At 42.6% G+C, this 25,184-nt stretch overlaps 1 protein-coding gene across 1 annotated transcript in view; it reads left to right on the top strand.

Annotated features, from left to right (window-relative positions):
- The window catches only part of LOC109728521 (3-ketoacyl-CoA synthase 4-like), a 19,508-nt gene extending 10,198 nt beyond the window's left edge, over positions 1-9,310 (top strand). The window contains exons 3-8 of the mRNA XM_020258938.1: positions 3,639-3,793; positions 3,886-3,968; positions 5,294-5,418; positions 8,124-8,263; positions 8,363-8,596; positions 9,281-9,310. Coding sequence (XP_020114527.1) covers positions 3,639-3,793; positions 3,886-3,968; positions 5,294-5,418; positions 8,124-8,263; positions 8,363-8,596; positions 9,281-9,310 — 767 coding nt within the window. The remainder of the gene's footprint in view (positions 1-3,638; positions 3,794-3,885; positions 3,969-5,293; positions 5,419-8,123; positions 8,264-8,362; positions 8,597-9,280) is intronic.

The following is a 25,184-nucleotide window of genomic DNA, read 5'->3' on the forward strand; positions in this document are numbered from 1 at the left end:
ACCCAGCGAGCATGAGGCATCCTCTAGACTCAGACACGTCGGTAGGGCTCTAACTTCGGCGACGTTCGCGATCCCTTGCTCGATCCTGATCCGCCGGACGGTGCTGCAGCCGAACCTGTGGCTCTTGCAAAAACATAGTAGCAACCGGGGCGTGAGAACTTACTATAAAACAAGTAGTCGCTCAGGGTACGCCAAAACAAGCACGGTCACCCACTAAGTCTACAAGAAGGGAGCGAAGGTAGAAGGAAAGCAGGAAGCATACTCTACGTATCATCCACTACACTATCTATGCTCTTACACTAACCAACTGTATGGAATGTCGAATCTGACCCAATCAATCGGGACTGTAGAAACATACCCGTCGGGGACTGTGAATTCCCCGTCCTGCCTCCCGTTGCGACTAATCCAGCTCTATCCACACTACATGGTGCCGTGAGACACAGTCAACTGGTAACCAATGAGCGACCACCGAACGCCAAAAGCACAAGCGCCAACTCCGGAGTCGGATCGTGGGCGCTACCGCACCGAGTATGCGCGTATCTCTGTGGCCAATCAGGCTCCAACTACGCGCAAAAGTCAAGTAATCGATCAAACTGGTCTAAAATCACACAGGTAACTGTGCGCTGCACAATCAGACGCCGAAAAGGCGATACCGGGTCACCGTCAACCTCTGACGGCAACCCAAAGTCCGAAACGACCTGATTCAGACCCCGGCTGTAAAATCATTCGGGAACCAGCACGAGTGTAAATACATTCTCACTACCTGGAGTACGGTCGCTCGAAGGAACTGCGACAGTGAACAGATTTCTAACGTACGCTCCTAGAGCCTAAAATCAGGTAAGTTAAACTGGTGACCAGGTCCAAATCGGCAAGGTTTTCTCTAATTCAATTCCAAAGTCCAACATATATAAACTAATTAATTAAAGCATGGCTCAAACATTCAGTTCTGCGACATTCAAGCCACATAAGTCCATGAATTTGAGGCTAAACTAAATTACCAAAAATTCAAAGATCTATACCATGTCAGACGATTATGAACTTAGGAGTACGAAACCGGATGTAACCCACCCCCCTCAAGTGTACTTTCTGGCAGCGACTCAGCCTCGGCCACCCGCGATCTGCTGGATTTCCTCAGGGACACACTAGACCGGTCGCTTCGCACTAAAAACGACAAAACACTCACAAATCAGCCTAAGTTCACAGCAGCTGAATAGAGAACAGTTCGACCACACAGCCTAACCTCGTCCAAAAATTGCAAGTGAGGCTTCTGATGGAATCACTGCAGTCTAGAATCCAATGAACCACAGTTTTGCGTCGCCGATCCGACGCTCCTGACGCGGAGAACGAGCGAAATACTAACAGTCGATGGTAGAATTCTTGGCGAAAACAGACTTTAAGCTCACATCAACGTGCCCGTAGTACTCGAGGCATATTGCGCCAAAATGCTCACACTCAACAGCGACAACCCTCGCGCGAGTCGGAGGACACGAAGACGCACGTCGCCCGGCCTCCTCGCTAATGCCGGCAACAAACGTCAGCTCGAACGGCTCGGGCGGCGACGTCGGGCGAATCCGCCCCGGCTCAACCGTGCTCCACCTCCACCAAGCTAGAGAGAGAGAGAAAGAAGAAGCTACTAAAGCCTTCTCTCTCTTCCTCTGTTCGGCTTTGACTGATATAAGAGGAAGGGAAGGAATCGTTACAAACGTAGTAGAAAATTAGCGGATTTAGGACCATTACACTCCCTGTACTCGGTACCGGATTGCTGTACGCGGTACAAGGCCAAACCCGAGACAGCAACTGAGTTCTGTCGGCTGCGCGTCTGTACCGGATACTAAATGGACCTTGTAGCGGTACCACACAAGGCGACTTCCCATGAAAGTGTTGTACCGGTACAGCACAAACCTTGTACCGTAAGGAGTAAAAATCCTGCAATTTTCCAATTTTCACGAACAGATATGCGCCTCTTATACCGGTGCTACGGGTGGCACGGAGTCCGCTCCGCGTCTATTTGACGCCAACTAGCGACTCGGGCTTGTCTCGACAGCTCCCAGAGTTGTCGATCAAGTCCCCCACTGACAGACCGGTCTTCACAGAAAGAAAGTGAAAAGTTTTTTTAGAGGTGAGGTATTTTTGTTGTTGTTTGTTATTAATTCGTTATCTGTATTTTTTATCTGTGTAATACTTAAATTTTTTTTAAACTTATCTAATATTTTTTTTTATTTTTTAATGTTCTTTTTAGTTCTTTTAAAAAATTTATCACAAGATGTGGAGAAAAAGTTGAGCTTGGGGTGATATAACCAGATGGTGCTTATCTGACTGTTTCGATCCTTGTCGACGTGGCTCTGGCGAATGAAACAGTAAAATTTTCTACCCTCTTCTACCTTATATTTGATATTTAAATAAAAATATTCTTTATTTAAAATATAAAAGTAAATTATATAAAATATATAATTTATATTTATTTCTCGTTATATATTTTGCATTTTATTTGTTATGTATTTACATTTTATTTGTTTTTAAATTGTTTAGGTGGCCGGTTCCGAGGGCTCGTCAAATCACAAAACAAGACGGCAGGGATAAAATAACAGTATCATTATGTGGCGAGATGGAGATGGACTTTTTTTATTTTTGTTCACTTTATGGACTTTTAGTATAAATTCTTTTTTATTTAAAAATATTATGATTTTATGTTTTCTGATTATATTTGGTATGTTATTTAATGACTCCGCCGTTTATTATTTTAAGTTTGCTTGGATATTTGATGTGTCGGAAATGTTTAAAATTAGGTAGGATTACTTGGTGATTTTTTTAATTCTAATTGTATGGTAATGTTCCTTATCTAATTTTGTTAATAATAATACCACTATAAATATTTAAATAGTTTATTAATATGAATATTAATATTTTCTTGGAGCTATAGTTTGGAGCGTAGGTGTTTATCTATCATGTTGGGCTGGAATTTTTTAATCTGGCAGGCTCTATCAGTTGGGTTTAATTCTTTGTCATATAAATTTTTTAAATTTGTTTGAAATAATATGAGATTAAAATCTTATTATGTTAATTGATATTTTTAGGAGTAATATGTCGTATCCTTATCCTATGCTATAGGCATGACACGTCCCACATGGAGCTATGCCATGCCAATATGCTTATTCATCGAGGGTCTGCAGCCATCTGCTCCTTAATTAACTTTGCATTTTCTCTCTCTCTCCTAGACCGAGTGTGCGCAAGGTGAGTCGGGTGAGTTCGTCGCGACTGTGTGGGCTCCGCGTGAGCCGTTCGAGCGCAAGCGTTTTGTCGTATTGGTGCTGTGAGGAGCTGGGCGGGCGGGTGGATTTCCGTCGTCTCGACTTTGCGCCACTTCTTGAGGATCTATGAGAGTGAGTGGCTCTGTGAATTGCTGCGCATACTTCGGATATTCAGTCAATTCGAACTAAGTACTGATTCGGCAGGATCTGTCGTCGGACTTGTTAGTATTCCAGCTCGTACGCGACGTAGGAGCATACGGATTTCGACGAGATTTGGTTCGTTGAAACCGGAGATTCGAACGAATCCATAGGATCCTTACTCGCCCGATTTGGAGAAGAGTTTGCTCTGTCGAAATCCCTTTTTACTGACGTTACGTGTTTGCCGAGCAGATTTCAGAGATGCTGTTTCGCAGTTCCAGCTGTCGACGTTTCGTATTCTGGCCGTTCTCTGCGTAGGAGCGTCGGAAGTCAGCGAAACCTGGACCATTGGATTCGTGACTTTGAGAACGAAGACTTCGAACCCTTGTTTGCTGAATTTGGATAAGGTTAGCTTGGTCGGATTTAATGCTTTCTTCGCTGCTGTTTTCTGGGCAGATTTGCGTGATTTTGAGTGTAATTGATGTTTACTTCTTCGCAGCAGGAGAACGGGACTTCGACAGACCAGCGAGGGATCATTTTTGGATCCGGCGCCCTTCTTCGCTGCCAGGAGTTGCTTGAGAGGTGGTTACATCGGTTTTTACTCCTAAGTTCATATTCTGTCGGCATGTATAATTTTCGACTGTTGATACTCTATTCTAGCTCGAATTCATGCCGACTCTCCACTTTGTAGCACGCCTTCGTAAATCTGAATTTGGAGCATGTGGTACATAAATTAAGTAGGTTATACATGTTGGACTTGGAAATTGAATTAGGAGAAAACCTGCGATTTGGACCTGTCACTTGTTTAAACTGCCTGATTTAGCTCTAGGAGCCGTTATTAAATTGTACTGTCGCAGTATCTTCGAGACGAGTACTCCAGGTAGTTTAGATTACATTTACGCTCGTGCTGGTGCGCCGAGTGGATTTTTACAGGATCGTTCAGGTTGTTCCGGACTGGTGGGTGCCGTCAGAGTTGACGGTGGACCCGTATCGCCTTTTTGGCGTCAGATTGTGCCGAGGGCACATTACCTGTTGGTGGTTAGACCAGTTTGAGTCGGTTACTTGACTTTGGCTTTTCAGAGCCTGTTTGAGTTCGACAGAGATACGCTGCATACTCGGTTGGGTAGCGCCCACGAGTGCCACTCCGGAGTCAGGCTTGTGCTTTCGCGTTGGTGTCGCTCATGCCAGTTGGACTTGCTCTCCACGGACCAGTTAGTGTGGAGGTAGCTGGACAGTCACAACGGGGCAGGGACGGGTGTATTCACAGTCCCCGGGACGGGTATGTTTACAGTCCCGATTGGATTGGGTCAAATTGGACAATTCCTGCAGTTGGTTAGTATAGAGCATGATAGTGTAGTAATTGATAGCGGTAGAGTTTACTTCCTGCTTTTCTGACTACTCTTGCTCCCTTCTGTAGACTTAGTGGGTAGACCGATGTTGTTTTGGGCGGCACCCACTGAGGACTACCTGTTTTTACAGTAGTTCTCACGCCCAGTTGTTACTCCTGTTTTGCAGAGCCACAGGTGCTGGCTGCTGCATCTTCCGCCGACCAGGATCGAGGCAAGGGCGTTGCGAGCTAGAGCCCTACCCGACAGTCAGAGCTAGAGGCTTTCCCCTACTGCAGGTAGTTGTTGTTTTGGAGTTTATGTACATAGTTGTTTAACTCGCCAATGCGAGTAGCCTTGTATTTTGGATTCTAGCTATGTATATGAAACTCAGTTATTTAGTTTTTGAGCAGCTCTATGCTACTGTTTGTAGTATCGTATTTTTTCAGGTACTTTGACGCTTCGTATACAGGGAAAATTCCTTTGTATACGGCGGATTTGTCGGCGTGCCCAGGGAACGAGATATCCGGGGCGTGACAAATATAATAAAATTTTGAAGTCTAATTATTTTTTTAACCACAGATGGCGATGGGCGATAGCAAGAGGAGGGCTCTTTCACCCTTCTCCCTGTATCGGCAGAGATCTATTCTTCCGCCTGTCCTTCCTAGTCCCCTACCGCCGCCTCCTATCCTCCTTCCTACAGAAAGGTGTTGGCGGCAGGGGACGTGGCCCAAGTCGCGCCGCCGTGCGTTCGTTGCAACGGAGTTCGTGGGCATCGCCATCTCCAAACCCGATAACGCGCACGAACACGCTGCGTTGTGATCTCCGGGTCGGTCACCTTCCTGACCTATCTCATCACGCCCTGCGCCGCCCTGCAACGTGGTGACGCTTGCTGAAAGCCTTGCGGAGGCCTACCAAGCTCTCTTCTTGCCGGCGCCCCCCGACAGCAGCGTGGTGGTGGGGCAGGTGGTGCAGAAGCACAAGTTTGTGGAGCAGTGCTGCAACCTCTGCTGCCTCGCAACGCATCTCGTGATCGGACGTAGCGGGGAGCTTCGCGCGTTCCTGAGGTGGCCGAGGAGTCTTTAGCGGCGGATGATTTTGCGACGAGGCCCAAGGAGACTGTAGTAGCCGACAGGCAACAGGAGGGCTCAACTGCTCAAGCAGTCGGTGTTGAAGATTGGGAAGGCGGCGGGCGGGCGGGCGGGCTGGCAATCTCTTCTAAAATTTTGTTTCTTAGTTTAAAAATCAGTTTTCTAAAATATACCTCTCGAAATCTAATCTTTATTTTGGATTCAAACTTCAACTTTTTATTTTGATTTAGAAGATAGAATTTAAATTTAATTTTAAAATAAATATTTATATTTTTAAAATTTTAATTTTAATTTATGTTTCAAATATTAANTTTTAGATTTATTCATTTTTTTTATTTATTATTTATCATATTTTTAAATGGCTACCTACTATGTTCTGATCGGTGGTGAAGTCTACTAGATTCTCGCCGAGAGAACCTCATTTATAGGTTCAGTCGTAACCACAGCATATATTCCTTACTTAAAAACTTACATAAAAGGCACTACTCTTTCCTCCTTGCGAGACATTTATTTACTTATATTGATTTACTAGTCGTTTTATTAAGTCAGCTTTATTTTATTTCTATTTAGATCAAATCAAATCTTTAGTGTGGATTCAGTTAAAGTACGGAGGTCCCCGAGTTTGGGTAGTAAGAAAGAAGGCTGCTGGCGAATGGTTATAAGTATCACGGATGTTTTTATTATAAATTTTTTATTTATTTTTGAATTATTTCGTAGGTTTTTTTTTTTTTTTTGATATCCCGTGAGGAGTATTGTGTTGATGACGACGTCGCTCTCCTCTCGCGCTCTCTCTTCTCCTACGTCGCTCTCCTCTCGCGCTCTCTCTTCTCTCTTCTCCTACGTCGCTCTCCTCTCGCGCTCTCTCTTCTCTTATGACGTCCTAAAAAGTTGTGACCGATGTTCTTCTCGCGCTGTCTCTTCTCTTTATGACGTCCCGAAAAGGCCGATATTCTTCTCGCGCTCTCTCTTCTCTTTATGACGTCCCGAAAAGGCCGATATTCTTCTCGCGCTCTCTCTTCTCTTTATGACGTCCCGAAAAGGCCGATATTCTTCTCGCGCTCTCTCTTCTCTTTATGACGTCCCGAAAAGGCCGATATTCTTCTCGCGCTCTCTCTTCTCTTATCCAGAGAGCTTTCCTGAAAGACGGGCTTTGGACATTTTAAATCACGAAATTATGTGGAACATAGTTGAGTCTGAGTCTGATCCTGAAGCTGAGCCCGAAGTTGAGACCAAGTTTAACAAAACTTGCCCAGGAGGGACTTTGTGTCATAAGTGGACGCAATTTGGGATTGGTTTTGTAGGGAATCGTATTTAATTTGGTTTAAGGTTAGTATTTTAAATTGATTTTTAAAGTCGTTTTAAACTATGATATTAAATCTTGTATTTAAACTTTTAACCTTTAATTTTTTAACTTTGAAACTTTTAACCTTTAATTTTGCTTTATACTTAAAAAAATTAAAGTTTAACGTTTAGAATTTAAATTTTAAATTTTGGACTTTAAACTGTTATTTTTTAAAGTTAAAGTTAAAAACTTTTAAACTTTAAATATTAAAATTTTAAATTTTATAATTTTATATTTTAAGTTTTAAATTTTTAATTTTAAATATGGAGTATTAAACTTTTAATTTCGAATAATATAAACTTTAATTTATAGATTTAAAAATTAAAGTATAAAATTATAAACTTTGTATTTAATTTTAATTTTAAAATTTTTATATTTATAAATAAAATTTTAATTTAAATTTAAGATAGAAGATTTAGTTTTATTTTTCAACTTCATTCATACCTGCTTGAACAAATGAACAGCGCACTGAGGCCTAATTGAAAAACGTGGAATTTTAAGTATACAAGAGAGAAGGAACCTTAACGATATATGATATAATCTTGCAAGGATTGTATACAGATGTAATTTAAATTTAATTTCGATGACATGCATAATAATAATTAGGAGTCAAATTCAACTAGAGTTATAATTAGACTATGTACGGAGCCATTTATATAATATAATATACATGTTCTGGCCTTCTTAATGAAGCCGCAATTTGAGATCGTGCAAATTAATTTAGTCAAAACAAGGACAGGTCGTTCGGATGAGCGTGGCATGTGTATAGGCGCTGTATGGAGCGCTACACTGAATATAGTTTTGTTTTGAATCTTTGCTCAGTTTTCTTTTGCTCGGTTATGGGTGAAATCATATAAATGTTAGTATTTTAGTATTTTTTTTTTATTTTGGTATTAGTTAAAGTTTGCATCTACTTTTTATTGTTTTACCTCCTAACACTATTTTTAGTTGACTAATAATTTTTTAAAAATTTTTTTAGGTGGAGAAATTATTTTTTGTGCTTCCGGAACCATCATAGAATGCAACAACAGCAGTAATGACTTTTTTGATGTGATCATATTGACTACAGCTAGTTTACTGAGATCCCATGTTGAAGATAAGATAGTAGAAAATATACAGGTAGATAATATGAAATTTTATTGTTAATTTTAATTTTAATTTTTATCTTCATTAGGCATGTGTTGTTTTAATGTTTATTTATCCTTAAATTTTCTTAAGATAATGGTGTACTTGTGGGATGGGAAATCGTACAAAGCGGAAGTTCTCGGATACGACCCCTATTTTAATATGGCGACTGTACGGATTCGTTCAGAAGTTGCACTTAAAACTGCAGTACTAAGGAAGGTGGACGACTCAATATCGATCAGTCCAACCGCATATGATTCCAGGGAAGCTATGGGACCAATTCTTCGTCGACATTCTAAAAAATTTTGGCTTGTTCCGGGGGATAAGGTCGTAGCCGTTGGACGGCATCATGAGCAGCATAATCTTATGGTCGCTCCAGCCTTATTTAGGTGAAATTAATACATTAATATTTGATTATTATAAATTTAGCATTTATTTTATTCTTTTTGAATTTTCAGTATAAAAGTTAGGATATAATAATTATGCATATGCAATTCGAAGACATGTCTAGAGCTAAATTAATTGTAATGTTTAAAATTAGGCTTCAGATTTTGTATAGTTCTATGTTTATATATATAATTTTTTAATTAACAATTGAGTTTTTTTTCTTTCTCTTTAGTGCTGATTGTTGTCGACTAGATTGCAAGGAGCTTTTTAGGGCTAATTGTAAAATTACAAAGGTGATTGCTTCTATCTTTTGTTTGCACATAAATGTGCATAGTCACATAGGAATTAATACATATATATATATATATATATATATATATTTTTTGTAGTGTGGAATTGGAGGGCCGCTGCTTAATATGGATGGGGAGGTCATAGGAATTAACTTTATTGGACATTTATGTACTCCATTTTTGCCTAGTAATGTGGTCTCTATATGGTGGAGACACTTTAAAAAATATGGGTATTTTCTAAACCCTTTTATAGTGTAATTTTGTAAATTTTTTCTTTGTGGAAACTTTAACAAAAGAAATTTTTATTAAATTTTTAATTATTGGTTTCTTTCAGGGAATTCTGTCGGCCATGGTTAGGAATTGATGTAGCAAACTTATATTCGGGAGAAGTGGATGTATTGAAAAATATTGTTCGAAAATTTCCTAACATTTCAAGAGGCGTTATTGTCGAGAAGGTATTTATTTTTGATGAATTGTTGATTTTTAGAACTTGCTAAAATTTGTGCAATTTTAAATTATTTTGGAAGTGAAAATAAAAAATTAAGATAAGTTTTTGGACACTAAAATACAATTTAGTACTCTACAAAATATTTTTAATAAATTAGGGCTGAACTTGGTTTTCATTTTAATGTTGAGATAAAATAATTTTACTCAGCTTGTTAATATTTAATTTTTTCTATTTATACAACTGTTGTAAATATTATATGCTAAATTTGTTACAGGTTGAACTTGGTTCTCCTGCTTGTGTTGCTGGAATTATTTCTAATGATGTTATTGTTCGATGTGACGGAAAGAAAGTGAAAAGTTTTTTTAGAGGTGAGGTATTTTTGTTGTTGTTGTTATTAATTCGTTATCTGTATTTTTATATCTGTGTAATACTTAAATTTTTTTTAAACTTATCTAAATATTTTTTTTTTATTTTTTTAATGTTTCTTTTTAGTTTTTTAAAAAAATTTATCACAAGATTGGAGAAAAAGTTGAGCTTGGGGGTGATAAGACCAGATGGTGCTTATCTGACTGTTTCGATCCTTGTCGACGTGGCTCCGCGAATGAACAAGTAAAATTTTTCTACCCTCTTCTACCTATATATTTTGGATATTTAAATAAAAAATATTCTTTATTTAAAAATATAAAAGTAAAATTATATAAAAATAATAATTTATATTTATTCTCGTTATGTATTTTGCATTTTATTTGTTATGTATTTTACATTTTATTTGTTTTTTAATTGTTTAGGTGGCCGGTTCCGAGGGCTCGTCAAATTCACAAAACAAGACGGCAGGGATAAATAACAGTATCATTATGTGGCGGAGATGGAGATGGACTTTTTTTTAATTTTTGTTTCACTTTATGGACTTTTAGTATAAATTCTTTTTTTATTTAAAAATATTATGATTTATGTTTTCTGATTATATTTGGATTATGTTATTTAATGACTCCGCACGTTTATTATTTTAAGTTTGCTTGGATATTTGATGGTCGGAAATGTTTAAAATTAGGTAGGATTACTTGTGATTTTTTTANGCGTTGGTGTCGCTCATGCCAGTTGGACTTGCTCTCCACGGACCAGTTAGTGTGGAGGTAGCTGGACAGTCACAACGGGGCAGGGACGGGTGTATTCACAGTCCCCGGGACGGGTATGTTTACAGTCCCGATTGGATTGGGTCAAATTGGACAATTCCTGCAGTTGGTTAGTATAGAGCATGATAGTGTAGTAATTGATAGCGGTAGAGTTTACTTCCTGCTTTTCTGACTACTCTTGCTCCCTTCTGTAGACTTAGTGGGTAGACCGATGTTGTTTTGGGCGGCACCCACTGAGGACTACCTGTTTTTACAGTAGTTCTCACGCCCAGTTGTTACTCCTGTTTTGCAGAGCCACAGGTGCTGGCTGCTGCATCTTCCGCCGACCAGGATCGAGGCAAGGGCGTTGCGAGCTAGAGCCCTACCCGACAGTCAGAGCTAGAGGCTTTCCCCTACTGCAGGTAGTTGTTGTTTTGGAGTTTATGTACATAGTTGTTTAACTCGCCAATGCGAGTAGCCTTGTATTTTGGATTCTAGCTATGTATATGAAACTCAGTTATTTAGTTTTTGAGCAGCTCTATGCTACTGTTTGTAGTATCGTATTTTTTCAGGTACTTTGACGCTTCGTATACAGGGAAAATTCCTTTGTATACGGCGGATTTGTCGGCGTGCCCGGGAAATCTTATGATGATAATTCAGAAGCGTGAAATCTTATTATGTTAATTGATAATTTTTAGCAGTAATATAATAAAATTTTGAAGTCTAATTATTTTTTTAACCACAGATGGCGATGGGCGATAGCAAGAGGAGGGCTCTTTCACCCTTCTCCCTGTATCGGCAGAGATCTATTCTTCCGCCTGTCCTTCCTAGTCCCCTACCGTCGCCTCCTATCCTCCTTTCTACAGAAAGGTGTTGGCGGCAAGGGACGTGGCCCAAGTCGCGCCGCCGTGCGTTCGTTGCAACGGAGTTCGTGGGCATCGCCATCTCCAAACCCGATTACGCGCACGAACACGCTGCGTTGTGATCTCCGGGTCGGTCACCTTCCTGACCTATCTCATCACGCCCTGCGCCGCCCTGCAACGTGGTGACGCTTGCTGACAGCCTTGCGGAGGCCTACCACGCTCTCTTCTTGCCGGCGCCCCCCGACAGCAGCGTGGTGGTGGGGCAGGTGGTGCAGAAGCACAAGTTTGTGGAGCAGTGCTGCAACCTCTGCCGCCTCGCAGCGCATCTCGTGATTGGACGTAGCGGGGAGCTCCGCGCATTCCTGAGGGGGCCGAGGAGTCTTTAGCGGCGGATGATTTTGCGACGAGGCCGAAGGAGACTGTAGTAGCCGACAGGAGGCGGGAAGGTATATTTTTAAGAATTTTTTGAGGGCTCAACTGCTCAAGCAGTCGGTCAGTTGCAAGGGTCAAGAGTATATTCGAAGATTGACCTTCAATCGAGGTATCATCAGTTGAAGATACGGCCCGAGGATGTGCACAAGACGGCGTACCGTACGCGGTATGGCCATTATGAGTTCACGGTGATGCCGTTTGGACTTACAAATGCTCCGGCGGCCTTTATGGACTTGATGAACCGAGTCTTCCGTCCGCTATTGGACCGGTGCGTCGTGGTCTTCATTGACGACGTATTGGTATATTCTCGGACCGAGGAAGAACACGAGGAGCATTTGAGACTTGTATTGGAGATACTCTGGAAGGAAAAACTATATGCAAAACTGAAGAAATGTGAGTTTTGGCTTTCGGAGGTTACTTTCTTGGGTCACGTTATATCCGGTGATGGCATCTCGGTGGACCCAAGGAAAGTTGAGGCGATTAAAGATTGACCTCGCCCGACAAGTGTATCGGAGATCCGTAGCTTTTTGGGACTTGCGGGCTACTACCGGCGGTTCGTGGAGGGGTTTGCCAAGATAACAACTCCACTAACGCGCCTTACGCACAAAGGGGTGAAGTATGTTTGGAGCCCCGAATGTGAGCGAGACTTCGAAGAGCTCAAGACAAGGTTGACATCTACTCCGGTACTTACTTTGACGATGCCAGGAGAGGGTTATGTCATTTTTAGTGATGCCTCTTATGTCGGTCTCGGGTGTGTGTTGATGCAAAATGGCCGAGTGATAGCTTATGCCTCGCGCCAGTTGAAGACGTATGAGAAGAACTACCCGACACACGATCTCGAGTTGGCGGCGGTTATTTTCGCGCTAAAGCTTTGGAGGCATTACTTGTATGGTGAACATTGCGAGATCTACACCGATCATAAGAGCCTCAAGTACTTGTTCACCCAGAAGGAATTGAATTTGCGATAGCGGCGGTAGTTGGAGTTGCTCAAGGACTATGATGTCACTATCCTATACCACCCCGGGAAAGCAAACGCCGTGGCCGATGCTCTAAGTAGAAAGTCGGCAGAAAACTTGGCGACGGCGCTTACGCCACAACCGGCTTTGCAAAAGGAAATACAACGGTTTGGGCTTGAAGTAGTGGCACCGGGAGTACCGGCAACAATTGCCACGTTGATAGTGCAACCAACTTTATTGGAGAAGATTAAAGAATTGCAAGTTTCCGACGAATTCCTCCAAAAGGTGCGGAGCAGAGTTGAGAGCGGTAGTGCCGATGAATTTGGCATTGGGACCGACGGTGCACTACGATTTGGAAATCGTTGGTGTGTGCCCAAGGACAAGGATCTCAGGCGGGCAATTATGCAAGAAGCACACCAATCTCCCTATAGCATTCACCCGGGAGGCACCAAATGTACCAAGGCCTCAAGATGCATTATTGGTGGCCGGCCATGAAAAGGGATATAGGGGAGTTCGTGGCACAATGTCTCACGTGCCAGCAGGTAAAGGCGGAACGTCGATTTTCGGCGAAAAAATTGCAAAGTCTACCTATACCCGTGTGGAAATGGGAAAACATTGCGATGGATTTTGTGACGGGCTTGCCTAGGTTACAAGGTGGACACGATGCCATTTGGGTAGTTGTGGACCGGTTGACGAAATCGGCACACTTTTTGCCGATACACACTACTTGATCGGAGGACAAGCTAGCTCAAAAGTACATCGACGAAGTGGTGAGACTTCATGGGGATCCGGTATCTATCATATCGGATCGAGACCCGAGGTTCACTTCGCATTTTTGGAAGAGCTTGCAAGATGCATTAGGCACACGGCTCGACTTTTCGACGGCATTTCATCCTCAAAGTAACGGTCAATCGGAGAGGACAATTCAAATACTTGAGGATATGCTTCGAGCATGTGTACTTGACTACAAGGGTGGATGGCACGATCATTTATTGATGGCGGAATTCGCATACAATAATAGCTATCAAGAAAGTATTACGATGGCGCCATTCGAGACCCTTTATGGAAGGAAGTGTCGCTCGCCGATTCATTGGAGCGACGTGGGCGAGAGGATTGCTCTTGGCCCCGATGTGGTTCAGGAGGCGGAGGAGAAAGTTCGCCTTGCCCGACAACGACTAGCGACGGCGCAATCGAGGCACAAAAGCTATGCCGACAAGCGGCGAAAGGATATTGAGTTCGCGGTGGGAGACCGCGTATTTCTAAAAGTATCGCCTACACGGGGAGTAAAGCGGTTCGGTGTTCGCGGGAAGCTAAGTCCCCGCTATATCGAACCCTTTGAGATCTTGGAAAGGATCGGTGCGGTGGCTTACAAGTTGGCGTTACCACCACAGCTTGCGGGAGTGCATAATGTATTCCACGTGTCTCAACTCCGCAAGTATGTTCATGACCCCGAGCATGTCCTCGCGTTGTACGGGTAGAGCTACAGGAGGATATGACGTACGAGGAGTTTCCGGCATATATTGTTGATCAGGAAGTGAAAAAGCTACGCAACCGCGAAATCCCGTATGTCAAGGCATTGGTGTGAACATGACAACCGGGAAGACACTTGGGAGCTCGAGGAGGAAATGAAAGAACGATACCCTCATCTCTTCGAGAATCTGGATTGAGGTATGAAATTTAGATTTCAAACTTAGTAGTTTCGCGGACGAAACTAATTTTATGGGGTAGAGAATGTAACGTATTGAAATCTCGAAGTGATTATCGAACTTTAGTCAAAATTGGTTAAAGTGTCGAGCGGGATGGTTGGACGAATTCCAATTTGCATTCCAACATGTTTGGAAGGGCAAAAATGAGTTTAGAAAGACTTAGAATAGTTTTGGCATCGACCGGCGCGAAGTAGAGTCGAATCGAAGCCTAAAACAGCATTCTGGAGCTGTTGTACCGGTACAGGGTGATGGTTGTACCGGTACAACCATCAACCAGGGCTCAGACAGCTCTCGGGTTAGTGCAGTCCAGGTGCTGTACCAGTACAAGACCCCTTGTACCAGTACAAGACCTGCGAACCCGAGAGGCAGCTCTCGGGTTTGGCTCACTGGTTGGCCTTGTACCCATACAAGAATCCTTGTACCGGTACAAGAGGCCCCAGACAGCATTTTCAGCCTGATGCAAATAAGGCTTTTCGGGGGGTTTTGTTGTAATTGTTACAACATGTTATGACCCTAACCCCTCTCCCCTTCACAGCAAACACACCCAAACACCCTCTCCTCTCATTTCTCTCTTTCTCTCTCTAGAAACCCTAGCTCCAAAGGCTTGGAGGAGGTGGAAGAGAAGGAGAAGAAGGTGATTTGGTGGCTTTGGAGGCTTGGGTGACTCTCCAATAAGGTGGACCTCGGGAGAGCTTATAGCTAAGGTAAGGTTTTGGTACAAATGAGTTTAGGGTTTGGTTTTAGACCTTAGATCCTTGGGTTTTGATCTCTTTATAAGTGTAGAAACCCTCTAACGCCATGAAACCATGAAATCCATGGTGACCTTGAAGTGCTTTCATGGTGGATCACTAGGGCTCCATATAGATGCCCTAGGGTTGGTTCTAGAAGCTTAGAAACTTCATTAGAGAGCTTCCTAGTAGATTCTAAGCTAGCTTTTGCTTAATGTTGAGATCAATCTAAGAGAAACCCTAAATGGTATTGTTAGGGCTTGGATTTTGGGACTTTTGCCCTAGAATTTTTTCGAGGCAAATTGACCTCCTAGAAACCTAATTGGGGGTGTTCCCAACGTGGTAGGAAACTCCGTTTCGCGAAACGAAAATGTTCTAGTATCGTTGATGTACAACGGGCCTAATTTGGCTCTATTTTGGGGTTGTAGGTCGCGGAGCGGCGGTCGATTGAGTGTAGCAAGTATCGGAATCGCTTTCACACACCTCGCAAGGTGGGGGGTGCACGCCGGAATCATCGAATTCCCTATTATGTCTATTTCTCTATTTTTGAGCATACGAATGTATAGTTTTTCATGCATGTTAGGGTTAAGAATCATGTGAATGTTATTTAGTTATCATTTTTATGCTTCTAACATATTTGAACTTAGAAAATGAGAGAACCAAGAGATCATGTTTGGTAGAACCCTAATGTTGGCATGAAAGAAAGACTTGGACTTTGACAATAGTAAATATTGGTGATAATGACATAGAGACATGGATTGACCTTGAGCATGAGATCGTTAAACATAGGTTTAACCAAGAGTGGCATTGTGGCAAGAACAACTTAGAGAGTTGACAAGAACAATAAGTAGAAAACCTATCAACAAGTGGCATTGAGATTGGTGGCTATGAATCCTCAAGTTGAGGATTAGATCGATACTCACGATATGTGTTGGCTCGAGGGTGGTAGCTCCCCCTCGGGCGGTGCGCTCCGGAGTTGGTCACCACTGGGCATGGTAAAGTCCCCCCAGAGGACGGTCCCTAGGGAGGTTCGAGTCCCCCGTTATTAAGGGATTTGGGTTGTGAGTGATTGGGGTTAACAATGTTAACCGGAAGATTGGGTAAAAGCCATGGTATGACAAGTTAAAGATCAAGCATGCATGCATATTTACCGCTTTAAATATCATTGATATATCCACTGACTTCTTTCTTGCAGGCATAGTATTAGCTACATTAGTAATGGTTACTTTTCCTTTCTTTGAAATACTTATGTCTGGGTAGACCTAGTGGGTAAGTCGGCGAGGTCGGTTGCCGAGCCCACTGGGAACTTCGTTGTAGTTCTCACACCACTAACCCTACAGGTCCTAGTACGAGCGGGGTAGCGAAGGACCGAGGCAAGGGTATAGCGCCATAGCTAGTGGCCACCGGAACTTACTTGCATTTTGTAGTCATTCCATTTTGGGAGTTCATGTATCAACTTTATTTTGTTGATTTAGAAATGTAAAGTTGTAAACAATTATATAATATTTGGCGAATGGCTAAATGTAAAAGATTTATTAACGCAAGGCAAAAAAAAAAAAAAGAGAATGTAATAGTTTAGTTTACTTTTATTTGATGCAATTAGCAATCAAGTATTATGTATGTTTATATTATAGCTTAGAGCTTCCGCTTTCATTATTGCTTGCCCTCGTGCAAAACTTGTATAATTGCTAATCTCATTGTATGATTGCTTTATTATACATGTTGTTAGAGCCTTGGGGGGACAGGGGAGGCTCTGTCCGTTCGGCGTCTGTTGACGTGACCCGAATCCGACCAAATTGGCGGGGATTGGGGCATGACACCTGGAGCCCTCAAACCCGAGAGCTCGGTCTCTCGGTTTCGACGGGTTTGTACCGGTACAAGACCCCCTTGTACCGGTACAGCACCTGAAGCCCTCAAACCCGAGAGCTGCTCAGCCTGGCAGCGATGGTTGTACCGGCACAACCATCACCTTGTACCGGTACAACAGCTCCAGAATGTTGTTTTAGGCTTCGATTCGACTCTACTTCGCGCCGGTCGATGCCAAAACCATTCTAATCTTTCTGAACTCATTTTTGCCCTTCCAAACATGTTGGAATGCCAATTGGAATTCGTCCAACCATCCCGCTCGACACTTTAACCAATTTTGACTAAAGTTCGATAACCGCTTCGGGATTTCAATACGTTACATAAGTTATTTGAGTTACATAAAAATTGATAAAATAAAATTATCAAAAATACTGATTAAATTGTCATGTTGCATCAACAGAATAAATATAATATATAGGTTATTTGTGTGATATATTAAAGCTTATCAAATTGGCAAGGTTATAGTATAAATTTATACTTGATTGAGTTGGAGACGTTTTGCGCAAAATAGACATAAAAACGGACTTTAAAATTCAAGATTTACATTGTAGAGGACTAAAATTGAATACTAAGTTATAGAGGGTCTTGTTGGCATTTTCGCTTTATTAAACTGTGGAGTCCATGTTGCTATCCTCTATCCTTATCCTTGCCTTTTTGTTGCTATGTTTTAGGGATAGAGAGAGAGAGGTTTTGAGCACAAAAAAAAAATAACAGGTAAGAAAGAGAAGAAGCTTGGTTTCTTTCTTACGAGCGAGCAAGCGAGTCAAGTGCGCGTACATGTATTTTTGCCATTTTGATGTCACGGTTAGTATTACAATATTATTATTTCTTGTTTGGACTCTTTTGATAACTTTTTGTAGAAATTGAGAGTTGAAAACTGATTTTTTTTATACATTTTAGAAGCAGATTTCGTGCAATTTTGACGAGGGATTTTCGAGCTATTTTAGACTGTTGTGGCTGCTATCCCGTCTACCATTCATTTTCTAAGATTTGCGTTATAGGTGGGTTCTGTGTTGTCAAAATTGACGGACTAATTTCTATATCCATATTATATTAATTAATATGTGAGATTAACTGTTGACATAGTTGAGATAATAGTGATAGTTTGACATCTACTAGTAGAGTAGATTGAGACATTTATAGATAGTGTGAGATTATAACTATATTTTGGACATTATGACAGCATTATCATGATTTATTTAATTATCACATTTGACCACAACGTGCATGCTATATTAAGTTTGACAGTGATACTATACTCGGTTGGGGTAGCGCCCCATGTGTGCCACTCCTGAGGTTAGGTTATGAGATATATTATGGCATAGGCCATACAGTAGCTTGCGGGTAGAGGACCACTATAGGTGGGTGTTGGACATGAGGCGGCACAGGTTAGACCTGATTGTTGAATCGATCACTATGATTTGACATTATTTTAGTATTTTATTTAGTCTCTAATTAATACATGTAAAACATAATTTATAATTTTAGCTATATTGTCGAGTTATGATAGTAGCAGTTATTTTTAGCAATTATTCATATTAGTACACGTTCCTTCATATTGCTCAGTATTTATTATTTTTACCTCTTATGGACCTAGTGGTATAGACCGTCAGCGTTGACGATCGTACCCACTGGGTACTATTGATTATAGTTCTCATACCCTCTTATTTAATATTTTATTTCAGAACATTAAGCACCAACGATTGATCGAGGTAAGGGAATCGCGGATAGTTAGCATCTCCTATCCTTCTTGTGTGTGTATTTGGACCTCCTATTAGTAAGCAGTCTATACAGTATTCTGATACTTAGAGTGGTCAGAGATGTTGTATCATTTTGAAGAATGGTGTGGTGATGATTGTATATCGTTACAGTGTTGTTATAGTATATAATTTTTTTTTTCTCTGATACCTATTGTGGTTGGATTTTAGTTAATTTTGTTGAACAAGTTTTGTTGATGCTTCGTATGTATAAGGTGCATCCTTGTACATGCGGCGGGTCTGTTGACATAGCCCGAGCGCTATAATCCTGTCACGCCCCGGGGCCGATTTTAAAAACCTTTTTCAAATAGAGTTGCGGAAAACGTGCCATTTTTTTTTTTTTTTTTCAACCTGGCCCACGCGACGTACAGACCCGCCACAAATACAAAGTTCCTCTGTCCACTCGGACAGAGTCTCCTTTGTATTTGCACGGCGTACCAACGATACAACAGGATCACAACCACAATCTACATTTACCAATCAACAACCAAGGCATGATATGCATTTTCATACAGCTAACAATCCTTAGAATGATGCATGCCTCTAAGCACTCCTTAGGCGCTGGATGATGCAATGCACAATACAACAAACATCCTATTTAAAAGTGCTCCCCACACGGAAGCTTTTGTTTTTAAACTCTAATTCATTCATTCATAAAAACCATTCGAAAACCTTTTTAAAACTGTTTCCCACACGGAAACTCTATTTTGAAAACCGACTACCTCGAGGGGTAGAAAACCACGATATGTAAATACAAAAAAATCCGATATCCATAAAATCAATATCCAAATCCACAAACCTTAGTTTACATGCATAAATAACGAAAGCATCCCCAGATCTACCAAAACCAGATCACCAACATTCAAACAATCATAAAGATCAGCTAACTGAACCATATAAACTATCTAAGCTATATCAACAGGACAGTAAGGGTAGAAACTAAACCGAATAACCTGAGTCGGAAGCTCTAGCGACCACTACGAACGTGTCTCACGTCTCGTCTCAACTCTCACCGCCGGCGATACCTGAAAAATAGTGGGGGAGGTGAGAACATGTAAACATGTCTCCCCTCCCAGTGGGTACCGCAAGCCGATGAAGGCGAGGAGTACTCACCGGATCAGGAAGAGCTAAACAACAGTACGGGTCAGTAGAAATACAGTAGCAATAATAGTGAATGAAAGAGACATATATACGAAAGAAGTACAACTACCGCTACTGTAATGGACAACTGAATGTATACATGTAACAAGACTATGTAATGAAAGAACTGAAGGTATACAAGCAACAACCGCTACTATAGTTATATGCATCAACCGGACAAGAAGTCCAAATATACCCAATCTAGTACCTGCTATATTGGTCCGCAGACCTCAAGCGCTGCCTGTCACTAACCTGCACCGACCTGATTCACCCGCCCCACAGGACGACCCATCCGGATAAGTACACCTCCGATCGGTGGCCAAACCGATCCGGTGTCGTGAATACCCCCAAGTGCTGTGACTAAGTCATGATGGTATGCTCAATACAAAAACCGGCTGAAACCGGTGCCTAGGCCGAAGCCAGAAACAAGGACGTACAACGCCGAACCTCGATCAACCAGATCGAAACACATGACGAGAGAGTCAATGTGTTACCTGGACCCAAGGTCCACAGAGTCCAACCGACCAGCAAGGTCACTGATACGAAGTACGAGAACTGACCAACCAGGTCAACAGATACGGAATGCACAACCAACCAACTAGGTCAACAGATACTGAATGCAACAACAGACCAACTAGGTCAACAGATACTGAATGCAACAACAGACCAACTAGGTCAACAGATACAGAATGCAACAACAGACCAACTAGGTCAACAGATACAGAATGCAACAACAGACCAACTAGGTCAACAGATACAGAATGCAACAACAGACCAACTAGGTCAACAGATACAGAATGCAACAACAGACCAACTAGGTCAACAGATACAGAATGCAACAACAGACCAACTAGGTCAACAGATACAGAATGCAACAACAGACCAACTAGGTCAACAGATACAGAATGCAACAACAGACCAACTAGGTCAACAGATACAGAATGCAACAACAGACCAACTAGGTCAACAGATACAGAATGCAACAACAGACCAACTAGGTCAACAGATACAGAATGCAACAACAGACCAACTAGGTCAACAGATACAGAATGCAACAACAGACCAACTAGGTCAACAGATACAGAATGCAACAACAGACCAACTAGGTCAACAGATACAGAATGCAACAACAGACCAACTAGGTCAACAGATACGCATGTAGATAGAACTACTCTACTCCTACTCAGGATACTAAGCATGCAAACAACGAGTAGAGTATAACGAATAAACAAGGGTGCAAGGCTCAATATACTATGCGATAGTAACAACAGAAGAGTAAGGGTAAGAAACCGTCACCAAGCGTGCACCACTGTACCGACGTCGGATCGAAGTACCCACCTGTACGGATGTCGCGTCTGTCTCCTGACTGCAAAAGAATGTCGACAGGACCTATAGAGGGTCCACCGGGTTAGTATCTAACCCACAACTAATAATCACAGTATCCACCACCTCACAAACGATTCCACAAAGATCGGTTTCCCAATACCGATTACCGTAACTCGCCGGAAGTCCCGAAAACCACACCGGGACGCCGTCGGGACCCACCAAGTGTCCCGAACTCACCGACTCATACCACGAGTCACCCGCTGCCCCAAAACATTCCAATTTGGATGCCTTGGCAGCGAACGCAAGGTCACACAGCAATACGATCATCGCCGGATAATCGTACGAATCCGGGTTCCCGGAAGTGTCTATTTCGACACCGGAACCCTCCGTCGCTCACCTATCCTCATCGAACCCACAAAATGACGATGGTGACCAGCCAACAAGGCTCAGCGACAAAACACGAAGCAACCAAACACCGTCGGAAAGGATCCGAACCGAAACCGCGTTCTTTCGGCGAATTTCGCCGAAAAACGCACCAAAATCGACTCTTCGATTTCCGCGAAAACTACAGGATCATGGACAATCAGTCCAGAGGTCAAACACACTCACACACGTTGCCCACAGTAGCCACACAATGCACAATTGCATAAAAGCTCCTCAACTTACATAAAATACCATTATTTTATGTAAATTGAGCGATCAAGCGGCTCGATCACGCAAACCGAGAACTCCCAAGGTCCACAGAGACACCCACTGACAGGTCTCGATGTACCGGAGGCCGTGCTCATGATTCGGAGCACAGCGGCTCGCTGTGGGAGGCGCGGGAGCAACCCGAAGGTTCAGCGATTAGCGCGCAGTCAGGGAAGATCGCGCCGAACAGAACTAACCGGACACTGTTGATCCAAAGTGAGGTGAGCACTGTGATCAGCACTGACCAACGATCACCGTGCTCACCTCCGGAGGCATCAGGACAGCCTCGGATCGCCGGATAAGCGTGCGCAATCCCAAAACAGCAGCCAAACAGGCTGAAACGGAGCGACAACGCCAAAACAGTGGAACGGAGTCTCCCCGACAGAAACTAAGGTGAGCACGATGATCAGCAACTTGCCAGGATCATCGTGCTCCCTTCCGTACAGATCGGGGAGGCTCGGGAAGCCCAGAACGAGAAACCCACTCAATAAGCTCCATTTCGGGCTTGGCCGGAGCAACCTTGCTCCGGCCGGCCTCCGGCGGCACGACGGCGTGCGCGGGGCCCTGAGTCGGGTGAGGGGGAGGTGAGGAACACCGTGCTCACCTCAGGTGGCGGCTGGAAGCGGCGGCGGCGGCGGCGGCGGCGGAGCAAACCGAGCCCGCACGAGATCGAGCTCGGGTTCCAGGAGTTGCTGCGGCCACGGCGGCGGCCGGGGAGCTCCGGGACGGCGGAGGCGGGCTACAGGAGGTCGGGGGAGTTACCCCGGGGTGGCCCAAGGTGGCGGCGGCGCTGGGAAGGGGTCGCACATGAGATCGGCCTGGGCTCGGGCTGGGGTGGCCGCGGCTGGCCGAGGCGACGACGGCGGCGCGCCGGGGCGGCGGCGACCGGCGGGAAGGGGTGCCGGGGCACGGGGGACGTCGACGAGAGGGTTCCCAGGCGGCGGCGGCGCACTGGCGGCTGTGGCAACCCGGCTCGGCCTGAGCTCGGCCTGGGCTGGCAGATGCGGCCCGGGGTGGCAGCGGCGGCGCAGGCGACGGCGGCAGTCGGCGGGGAAGGTCGCCGGAGCACGGGGTGACCCCGGGGGAGGGTCTGAAGGTGGCGCAGCCCCAAGCCTCCACACAACCCGAGAGGAGAGAGGGAGAGAGAAAGAGAGGGAGAGGGAGGAAAGTGGTGGCTGCGGCGGCGGGTGGCCGGCCGGGACTCGGTCGGCGGCGGCCTGGGCACGCGCAGCAGATGCAGGGGAAGGAGATGAAGGTGGCAGGGGGGCTAGGGTTAGGGTTTCTAGTAGCAAACCCTAAGAGACAACTATATATACAAGGTACAACTTGCAAGAAAGCCCCTCAAACGTCAAAATTTCTATCCGAGTCTCTCACAGTACGACAAAAACGCATGAACGACCCTCCACGTGCGATCTCACGCAAAACGGTACATAAAATATGGCGACTTTCGCGAAAATACCATTTTGCCACTACCGTCCTCTCCTCGATCAACGCGCGATCTCCGCAGATCCGTCCGTCAGATTTGCGAACGGATTGCACCGATGCGATCAGCACCTCGGAGACAACAAAGCTGCGATTTCGTTTCGTCTTGATCGACCACGGATTCACGACAAAATCCAACCTTCTTCGAATAGAAGGAAACACACACAAAAATACATATAAAACATGTATTTTTGGATTTTCTCGAAATCCGTGCGTCAAAACCAAAATCCGTCAGCACCATTAGCTCCAGAACAGCTGACCCGGTCGAAACGAGCTATTGGACTGCTATGAACAGAGTCCGGTACGAGCCAGAAGCCAACTTCTCACCGTGGCTTCTCCGGAAAATCGAGTTACTATTCACTTTAAGTGAAAACTAATAATCGCGTAGAATTTCCGTTTTAACTCGTTTTCGCCCGAAACTTGACGAGTGCTTTTGTAATTAAATTACACACAAAAACATCGTCAACTGAGAGTTTAGCTACACTGTAAAAATCTCAGTCCTTACAAATCCGGAGCGTGACAGTTTGGCTCATGGATGTATGAAATTGGGTCTTTACAATTTATGTAGTTAAAATTAACTATTATTACTTTTAAAATTTATTTATATGGATGTTATATATTTCTTACTATTTTTCCTTCAGTTTCTTTACATACTATACTAATTTTATAATGGCATGGCAATTTTTATCTCTATAGGTAAATACAATAATAGTTACTGTTTAAGAAAAATCTGATCTGAGTTAGAAAACAAAATAGAACGAATAAATCTTTTTATATGATTAGTTAAATATGAACTTGAATCTCTTCAGTCTATTTTTTATTTTTTGTTATATACCTTCTTCACAATATTTTAAATATCTCTTCAGGATATCTATATAATTATTTTCTTACTCTTATACTTCGTACTTTTTTTTCGTTTCTTATATTGTTTTCAATTAATTAGATTGTAATTCTATTCTAAAAATTTTTCTGTATTTTTCATATTATTAAATCAATTTTCATATTTTTATTTATTTATTATAGTTAAATTCGTAAATTTTTATTAAAATATTCTTACCCGCCGCATCGCGCGAGTCTTTATACTATATATTTTTTTTTCTACCCATTTTTTTAGGGTACGGATACAGTATACCAACTATCCAGATTCGACCCGATCTACGGATACCTTTAAGATATACTTGTCAATGAGTAAATATCACTTCACAACACATCACAATAATATTTTTTACATGAAATTCTAGATGTATCTATTCTCGTTAGAAATTATTTCCTGCACTGACACCATACTTTATATTTATTAATTAGTAGTTTACAGATTAAAATTTAATTTAGTAAGAAATTATTTCCTGCACTGACACCATACTTTATATTTATTAATTAGTACTTTACAGATTAAAATTTAATTTAGTAAATATTATCTACAACATTCAGATAATCCTATTATCTAGGAATTAAGTAGACAAGTAATTTCAATAAAAGGGTAGGACAAAAATTTATTTAATCTACTAGAAATTGCTTTTATATATATATANTCGATATTGAAAAGATGGTTAAGAACGAATAAAAATGAATTAGTAATTTTACTTCATATGAATGACTTGATAAATCATTTTGGAGACCGGCTATATAATATGAAATATCATGATCAAAAGTTGACCTCAAAATGCAACTAGAAGCACAATCCACTTGATACTCATAACTCTCTAACCCTCTCGATCACACAAATTTGATA

This window comes from Ananas comosus, linkage group 24 (genome assembly GCF_001540865.1).
Source record: "Ananas comosus cultivar F153 linkage group 24, ASM154086v1, whole genome shotgun sequence".
Lineage (NCBI taxonomy): Eukaryota > Viridiplantae > Streptophyta > Magnoliopsida > Poales > Bromeliaceae > Ananas > Ananas comosus.